Here is a 9,819-nt window from a genome sequence, read left to right on the forward strand (position 1 = left end):
AAATTGCTTGGCCAGAAGAGCTGGTTCCTACAGTTTTGCTGGGACTACGTACAGCCTTAAAAGCTGCCCTGCAATCTTCCCCTGCGGAAATGCTCTTCGGCACGGCACTTCGCCTTCCCAATCACTTTTTCGTGCAGAAAAATGTAATAATTCCCGCTGCTCAAAAGAATTGAAAACATGTACCCACGTTTTGAAACTGGTGGCGTCAGTGAAAAAGCCTCTCGAGCAACCATACAACATTGTCCGTCGCATCGATGACCAGGTCTTCGTCATTAACATAAACGGTGTAAAAAAAGCAATTTCGGTCGACCTACTCAAGCCTGCATTCCTCTCTAACCTCGATCCCCCAAACGACGAAGTTACGCCTTCTTGTCCAGCACCAGACCTGGATGCATCGCAGCCAACGTTATCACCAGCAATGCCGCCTTCACGACCACATGAGCATATCAATCATTCAGCTCATTGTTCAATAAATATAATTTAAATAAATACCTGGTTACTACCACTAACCATACAACATATAGATGCTTCATTTCATACAACGAAAACGTCCCATCAAAATTGTGAGCGACAGCTCCCATAGCTGTTCGGGTATTCGAATGGGAGCTGTCGCACTTCGGCTAACCCGACTGGGAGCTGTCGCATTCGTGCTCCCTGTGAGCGAATTTCATTTCATTCACAGAGAGGCAGTCAACAGCGACGGTCGATCTGTGCCGCTTATGCTCTTTGAATGTGTGCGTGCACATATATATGTACATGTATACATTTATATGTATTTGTTCTTTTGCTGCATTGCGAGCAGTAGCTTCGCTTTTCGTTTTCAGATTTCACCTGCTACATGGGCATGAGAATTTCATACACTGTTGCCTATAAAAGCACACATACATACATATGTGTGTATGTGTGCAAATGTAGTGTTCATATGCAGACAGTAGCCTTGACATTGTCATGACCTACCTCAACTTGTATTTATGCACAAGCAATTATGTTGATCGACTATTTTTGTTTGATTGGCTTGCATATTAATTTAAAAATATTTGGTAAAAATGTCAGTAGGCATTCAAATCAAATTAATTTAAAAATATTTCATTTAATTTAATTTATGTTCTTCTAAAAATGTCAGTTGACAAATTGACCGATATTTTATATGAAAATATGTACATTTAAGGGTTTCAAAATCTTGTAAAATTTTTAAAACTGGTGTAATTAAAAAAATAAAAATACATATATCTTTATATGTATGTATGTATGCACATATTTTTATAATTCAAGAAATATTGTTTTTTCTTTTTTAATTCGCAATTAAATTTTATAATTTATAATAATTTATAATAATTTAATTGGCAATCAACGCACAGCCCAAACGGTAAGAGCTAGGAAGCTGAAATTTGGACACAAGATCCCTCTTATAGTGAAAGTGATCACTAAGAAGAGGTTTCAGAAAATTCGAGCTCCAAAGGGGGGAAAACGAGCTCCAACGTTTGTATGAAAAATCTACAATTTTCATCCAATTAACTTCAAACTTAGTTTGTATACTCTCAAAAAGAATACAAGAAAAACTGTATACGTGGTTTTTCACCATTTTTCCTGGGGCATGAAAAAGGGGGGGGTTTTCCGTGGAAAAATTGAAACACAATCAACACCCCACAGCCCAAACGGTAAAAGCTAGGAAACTGAAATTTGGGCTCAAGTATCCTATCATGGTGTAAATGCGCACTACATACATATGTAACTGTACATATGACACATCGAAAAAAACACCACCTTAAATTGTCCCGCTTTGGCTTTTGAAAAAGTTGGCCGCCTTACGCAAAATGCCAAAAGTTTACAGTTACAGTACACATACAAATACATTTGTGTGTATGTATGTATGTATGTGTACAGTGAACAATCGAGTACAGTATTATAATCAATAACTCTCTAACGATGTTTTTCGATGTATTTGTATTCGACATGTATTACGATATATCAACATCGATATTTTCGATATATCGCATTTAATTTTATTATTGGGGTTTTAATATTTATTCACTTTTTCAAATGAATAGTTTGTGTTATAAATTTTGTCCGATCGATTTCAAATTTGGGTAATGTAATCAACATAACTATATCAACAAATTGGCATTCAACGATTAAAATATAGCAATATGTTTTTTACTTGCCATATATCAAATATCAAATAGTTGGGGACATCACATACACACACTCACACATACATACAACAAGCAACAATTCGTGTCTATGTGTGCCCATGCATACATACATATGTACATGCATATGTATGTATGCCTGTATATGTATGGAGCATGTACATACAAAACAACAACAACAACTGCAAGTCATTGGCTCGCTCTTCTTCTTTCGTTGTCACCATTTAATGTTAATTGTAAAGGCAAAACGCCAAAAGTTTACAGTTACCGTCGCTAGGCAACGACTGCGTAAGCGATAGTAAAGCAGAAACCGAATAACGGAGCTACGCATATTCTGCTTCGCATTGCGGGCAGATGTATGTATGTATATGATTTGTTCTTATTGATGTCAATAAATAATTAGATTTTGTTATTTAAATATTCTGCTTATTGCATTCAAACTTCGATATTTTGATGGTATCGGTGGCTTCAACTATCGAAAGTTTTACTCTAGCAAATTGAGATGAGAATTGTCAGTGCTTTTTGATCGTGGCTCATCGCTGCACGGCATTGACACGAGTGCCGTGTTTCATATTCCGAGGTTGTGCGTGACCGTATTGACTCAATATGGCACGAAAAGGCTCAAATGTGAATTTAAAATTACGAAAACATATGGGTAGGTTATGCACACACAAAATAAATACAATTGGAAACATTATATTGAGCCGGGTTAAGACGGGCAATACCTGCTAGTAATGTATATGAGCAAACATATTAGATCGGTATTCAGGGAACACCACGCTGTGGCCGTAATTCCATCGATACTTACGAAAAATTGAAAACTATCGATAGTATCGATAGTGCCATCGGAATTTTTAATTCATTACAACTCTTTTCTCTTTTATAGAATTCATTTGCTGTGTTCGCATTAAGCCCACATATTTTAATTCCGTCTTTCAATAATAATAATTGCAAAAATTGTAAATTCTTGTTATTTTATTAAAACAGCAAAATGCAAGGTCTAGGTTTACAAAGTCTAAAGAAGAACCCTGCGGTAAGTGTTCAAAATTTTGAGCTGTTCTTGGTATTACATAATCTATTATGAATGCGACCTAAACGTAGTTGATCCCATTGTACGTTTGCGTTGGAGCAGGTGCCATTGGTGCTGTTTATTACATGACTCGCCTTGCCACCAGAAATCCTGATGTAACTTGGAATCGAACCTCCAACCCAGAGCCTTGGCAAGAATATAAAGATAAACAATACAAGGTATTTAAAAACTCCGTTAACTTTATAAGAATTTTTATATTAAGTACATATTAAAATGCATATGGATGTTCGAATATCAAACTAATAATATTATTTATTATTGTAGTTTTACTCCCCCGTGAGAGATTACTCCAAGACCAAGAGCGCGGCTCCTAACTTCGAAGAATAATTCAACAACTTATTCTTATAAATAAGTACATGATTCAAAATACAAATATGTATGTTGTAATGAGTTTGAATTAAAAAGCGTTCATCTCAAAATATCACATAGAAAGCAATTATTTATATTTCGATTCATTCGTCAAGTACCCAACGGACATCCAAAAGGTAAGGAATCTGAAATTCTGGCATCTGTTTCCCTTTATGGTGCGAGCAATTCCAACTACAATTGGTCGATAATGCTTCAATTGTTTTATTTATACCCTGTAATCATAGGGTAAAAGGATATACTACTACTCCTAACCACTATTAATTGGTACGGTTAGATAATTTTCGATAGCGCAACTTTCAATGATTTATATTTCTTTTTAGGTGATCATTGCACAAACGTCATTGAATTACCTTTAATTTAATATCAAAACATGCACGCGTTTCACATAACAATAATGCAAAATTCCAATTTAAATAAGACAACTTTTATAATACACGACTTATTTTTGACCATTATTAATTGGTACGGCTATATTATTTTTTTCAAAAAAATAATACTGAAAAAAGTTAAATGTCAACATAAATGTAAGACTAACTTTATATAAAAAAAAACATATGCTTTGAGTTGAGTAGATAAGTTAGCCAGAGTCAGTTTGTGAGTAAGAGCTTTAATTATAGAAAATTTCAATTTGGGCAACAGCTATAGCGAAGTATTAAAAATCGTATGCTTTCTAAGTCCACGGTACAAAATAAACTGCAATGGTATAGAAAGATTTATAATATTCACAGTAATAAAGCAGTGGTCTAGTCTCAAAAATTACTTCACGTGACAAAAGAAGTTTGTCGCCTATAGTTCAAAATCAGCGATGTACTGTGAGAGATATAGTGGCAAAATGGTCTGAAAATATTGGGAAAACAGTAAAACGTGACAGGAAACGTCAGAAAATGCAAATAACTTTGTAACTAAGGTATGACTGCAGCTCCTGCTGAGCATAACAAATATTAATGTTTTTAGGCCAAAAAAAAACCTTTGCTCACAGCTTTCCAAATAAAACAAGATAGAACACTACATTCGAGCAAGCCCGTCAGTAAAATATCATGTACATACTCCCACAAAAAAGAAAAGAAAATAAAACAACAAATTTTAAAAAATAAATAAACATTTTTTTAAGGTTATTTATTTATTTATTTTTTCATTGACAAACAATGCAGTCGACGTACATCAAAAAAATCAATACAATACAATAGAGAACTTAAAATAAGTAAAACTAAAGAAATAAAAAAGCCTATAAAAATGACAAAAATATCTAATAACGAATCCGACACGGTGGGGGAATTTTATTTGCCAAACGGCCAGCTATGCCCCGATTCACAGCAGAGAGTAGTCAGATACGTTATTAGACCTATCAAAAAAGAAGTGGAGATGAAAAAATATAGCAATAAAAGATAGAAGAAAACAAATTAAAATACTTAAATAATAAAATATAATTAAAATTTAAAGGTGAAGAATCACTGACCCGTTGGGGGAAAATTTATTATCAAGTCCGGCAAGCTATGCCCCTACTCACAGCAGTGGTGATCAGTGATTCTGCCGGAGGTAGTTGAAAATAGAAGATTTTAGTGAGGGGAGAGAGAGTAAAGTATTATAATTAGCGCAGGAAAAGTCTACTGGAGTAGGAAGGTAATCGTAGATTAGGATCCCTGCTTAGACCACGAAGAGCAAAAAGAAGAAATTGTTTCTGAATCGACTCAATGCGATCCTGATACAATTTATACTGAGGACACCAAACACATGAGCAGTATTCTAGCACTGGCCGTACTAGAGAACTGTACAGTAACTTGGTGGTGTAGGGGTCGTAAAATTCTCTGGACCAACGTTTAATGAAACCAAGAACACCCTTAGCTTTGTTAACGATAGTGGAGATGTGAAGATTGAAATTCAATTTGTGATCAAAAAGAACTCCAAGATCTTCAACTGTAAATATACGTTGCAATGGTATATTGTCAATCGCATAAGTACCTTGATATGGTCTGAACCGGTGAAAAGTCATAAACTTGCATTTAGAACAGTTAAGGTGCAGGTGGTTGACCAAGCACCACCGTTGAAAACAGCTTAGATCGTACTGGCGACGAGAATGATAAAGACGATCTTTATACGAAAAAATTAGCTTCACATAATAGGCATACATTAGTATACGGGAGTGCAGCAGGATAGACAGAAGGTCATTAATAAACAGAGTGAATAATAGGGGGCCAAGATGACTACCTTGAGGTACACCAGAAGTTACGAGAACAGGTTTAGAAGTATTCGACCTGAGTAGTACCTTCTGTGTCCTATTTTTTAGGTACGAGGAAATCCATATCAAAAAGTTTGAGAGAAATCTCATACAAGTTAGCTTCAAGAGGAGGAGGTCGTGATTCACAGAATCAAATGCTTTGCTGAAGTCAGTATATATAACATCAGCTTGCATCTTTGCTAGGAATGCATCATTTATCAAAGATGTAAATTCAAGCAGATTAGTCGTTGTTGACCGATTTTTAAAAAATCCATGCTGAGCAGAGGAGATTACAGACTTACAATGATGCTGTAAAGAGGACGTAATTATTTTTCAAATAATTTAGGAATGGCAGAAAGTTTAGCAATGCCTCTATAGTTGGAAATGTCTGACTTACAGCCCTTTTTGTGGAGTGGTATAATAAACGATTCTTTCCAAGAAGCAGGAAAGAATCCGCTCTCAAGGGACAGATTAAAAAGCTTAAGCAACGGTTTGCAGAGGGAAGTACATGACGATGGCAAAGTCGAAGATTTTCGCTTAGAATTTACGAAGTTATAGAACTTTTTAGGGTCATGTTTAAATTGGAGCTTGCAACGATCAAGATAATTTGTGTAACACAAGGAGTTTAAAAGAAGAAAATTAATTTTGCAATACAATATTTAAAGAAGTCAACACCTAAGCCCGACTGCTTGAACTTTTTAAAACATCTGGATTTTATGTTTTTTAGGCGACACTAGGCGACACTATTGGGAACACAGACATCGAAGATAGAATACATGGTGTCATAAAAAAATTTTGAAGCAACATCTATATTATCAGAGCAATACAAGAAAGACCAATTAGCATTAGAAATCAATCACATTTGCGAAAGCATTTGCGAGGCATGTTACACTCAGAAGACCATGCACTAGATCTAGAAAAGGGAAGACAAATTTCTAGAGTAGGATGATAAATATCTTCAGGCAGTGTTAAAGGAGAAGATCTAGAAACAACAACATTAGTGATGTCATTAACAAACACCAAATCGAGATATCTATTAAGGTGATTGTATATTGGATTAATTTGAACTAAAGAGAGTTCAAGAAGGCAATGCAAAAAGTCATGCTTTGACGAAGGAATAAGGTCAGGGGAACTATTAAAGAAAGACCAAGAAATGCTTGGTTATTAAATTAAATATAAATATTCAATACATTTGTACATAAGTGGAGCCTATCTTTGTGTACAGTTTCAAAAGCATTCATTGACATCAGAATCGTGTTTCTGCGTGTTTATATGCGTGTATGCATGTAGTACAAAATTGAACCAAAGCAGCAACAACAGCAGCTGCGGCCAGCGCTTGTGCAGAGATTAAATATGTATATGGCCATAAATTACTCTATAATTGACCTATTATGATGAAACATACGTACACCTAATCAGTAACTGGATGTAATTACTAAATTTTAGTGAAAAATTCCAAGAACTACCGGAGTTATGGAAAATCACTAATTGCGGCAGAGTAGTGATTCAGGAAAAAAAAAAAACAAACTCGTCCTTTCTCGGACTCAGGAGAATCTGTATTGGGAGTTCTATCTCTTATACTTTCTGAGATACTTGCGTTCATACAGACGGACGGACAGGTGGACAAGGCTATATCGACTCGGCTTGCCACCCTGATCAACAATATATATACTTCTTTCTGTGTGTTACATACATTCGCACAAAACTAATATACCATTTTACCCTTTGCACTATGGTCCCACAGCGGCATAAAATCCAAAAATTTCTGAAAATATTTTTGGGATATAAATACAATTTCAATAAATAGACACCCCAATTAGAACACAGTTTTTTTTTGAGCTTTGTTGCAACCCTGTTAATTTGGCACTCTCATGAACTTAGCTGATCGGTGACAGCCCTGGCATTTGCAAAGTGGAGGAAACTTTTTGTCAACTTTCGCTTATCATGAAAGTGGTTCTATTTGTGTAAAAATAAAAGTATACTGTAAGTATGGAAAGCAAAGATCATGGTATGTAGAATCAATTTCTAAGCCGTATCGTGACGTCATTGTATGTGTGTTCGTGTTATCCAGTATTTTGTGTGTGTCTATTTAGCAGGAATGTATAACAAAAGTAATTGTGTTTTGTGGAGTATTACTTTCGTAGAGCGCGTCAGAGCGTGGAGCGAAAGCAAAAGGAAAAAGAAGAGCGAACTTGATGCTGCAGTTTGTAGGCACAGTACTGGTCTGAAATTGTTTCGCTAATAACTTATCTATAAATTGATCGATTTCGAATAAACTTAAAACAAAGCTAGACACTTGTAAATAGAATCCGCTTGAAAAGTTTTGTTTATGTAGCTTTTGAAATGTGGACAGTATTGACAATATTCTGTATAGGAGAGAGAGGGGAGGGGGGAATATTAAAAAAATAAAATAAACTATTTTGTAACTGAAATATATTGCACTGGAGAGAATTATAGGCCAATTCCTGTTTGGTACGGCAAAAAATACCAAAGTTAGTAAAAGTCGGCCATATCGGTTATATGGCAGCTATATGATTTAGTGGCCCAAACTAAAGGGTCAGGGTCATAAAGGGCCAAACTATGCGTACAAACTAAATTTGGGGCAAATATCTTATCGAATTTATGCCAAAAAATGTGGATTTGGGACCATAGTGCTTTCGGTAAAGGGTATAAATATTTTTCTTTTTACTAAAAAAAAATTGTATAGCCGGACACTCCGCGGTTGCTTAGTTTCATAAAGCCACTTCTAATGTTAGAGAAAACAGTGAAACACAGTTTCCGGAGCAATTCTGTGACCGACAGATGTTTCTCAGAAAGAAAAACTGACTGAACACAGATTTGCTTTCTCTCCATATTCCGATTCCCGTTGACAAGAAAAATATAGAGAGAGTGTTATTTCCAAATAGGGCAATCCCAGTATGCAACGCTAACCAATAATAATTATGTTCTAACATTTATTTATTTAATTCATTTATATATAAATTACGTATTTGGTTTATGTCGCTTTTGAAATGTGTATAGCAGGTAGAGGTGGCAGAATATCAAAAACAAAAAATTATTCTTGTATCTTATGTTAATGTGCACTCAACCGTTTCCGAAATCCAGGCGTTATTTCAGACAGACGGAAATGTCTAGATCGATATCTCTCATTCTGATAATGAATATTTATACTTTATGGGGTCGGAAATTCTACCTTCTGCCTGTTACAAACTTTGCGCAAACCTTACACGAAAACCCCCTAGCTGAGCCCGTGCGTTGTCGGTTGACGGTATCCATCTATAACCAGGTAGCACGACCACACAACCCAACTCCTCAATAGCTGCGTTGTTTGGTAGTGGTATCTGGCCAAGGTGTCACGCGACCCCTGCTGAAGATCATCCTGGCTGGTGGCCCTCTGAAATAGTGCAATAGTTAACGGAGCATTGGAAGTGCCGGACTATTCAAGCCTATTCCGCCACTCGTAGGACATACAAGTAATATAGATTATTATAAAAGTAAGACAAAAAGCAAATCAACCTCAACACCAGACAAAAAGGAGACCGGCCCTCCCTGCAGGTCGGAAGGAACTTACGGTTCCGATACCTCTGGAGTAGAGGCAAAGCCTAGCTCCTCTAATAATAGGACCAAGTCTTGCCAATTAGACGGCCCAGTCTGCCCCAGCACCACGGCAGTCAGCAAGCCTACGGCAGCTGACGGATCGGCGAAGATGAGATCTGAGGGGAAACCAGTGGAGAATAGGTCGACTTATCAGCCGCCGCCAGACCCGATAAAGATCGGATACAGCGAGCGACGTTCGGCGGCTCGCATACTCAGCCACTAAGCCAATGGAAACTTTAGCAAAATTTTGTGAGGGCATCGAATGGGTAAGGCGGGTGCTGCCCAACTTTGCACTTAACTACGAGGTTAACCAACCATCCAAACGACAGCGTTCAATGGAAGGAGACCCAAACACAGGGTCAAAAAAGCAAAAGACCTTTGGGAAGACATGGTCACGA

General features: G+C 36.4%; 1 protein-coding gene across 1 annotated transcript; it reads left to right on the plus strand.

Annotated features, from left to right (window-relative positions):
• Positions 1–3,027: 3,027 nt before the first annotated feature.
• LOC115628658 (cytochrome c oxidase subunit NDUFA4) lies at positions 3,028–3,672 on the plus strand. Its single transcript, XM_030524826.1, has 3 exons — positions 3,028–3,183; positions 3,252–3,398; positions 3,505–3,672. The coding sequence occupies exons 1-3, from the start codon at positions 3,142–3,144 to the stop codon at positions 3,565–3,567; spliced, it is 252 nt and encodes an 83-aa protein (XP_030380686.1). The 5' UTR covers positions 3,028–3,141; the 3' UTR covers positions 3,568–3,672.
• Positions 3,673–9,819: the final 6,147 nt, after the last annotated feature.

This window comes from Scaptodrosophila lebanonensis, unplaced genomic scaffold, assembly GCF_003285725.1.
Source record: "Scaptodrosophila lebanonensis strain 11010-0011.00,11010-0021.00 unplaced genomic scaffold, SlebRS2 tig00000122-arrow-arrow-pilon, whole genome shotgun sequence".
Taxonomy (NCBI): Eukaryota; Metazoa; Arthropoda; class Insecta; order Diptera; family Drosophilidae; genus Scaptodrosophila; species Scaptodrosophila lebanonensis.

Coding starts and splice junctions, on each gene's coding strand:
- LOC115628658 (XM_030524826.1), top strand. CDS start 3,142: ATGCAAGGTCTAGGTTTACAAAGTCTAAAGAAGAACCCTGCG. Junction 3,184..3,251: donor GTCTAAAGAAGAACCCTGCG/GTAAGTGTTCAA, acceptor ACCTAAACGTAG/TTGATCCCATTGTACGTTTG. Junction 3,399..3,504: donor ATAAAGATAAACAATACAAG/GTATTTAAAAAC, acceptor TTATTATTGTAG/TTTTACTCCCCCGTGAGAGA.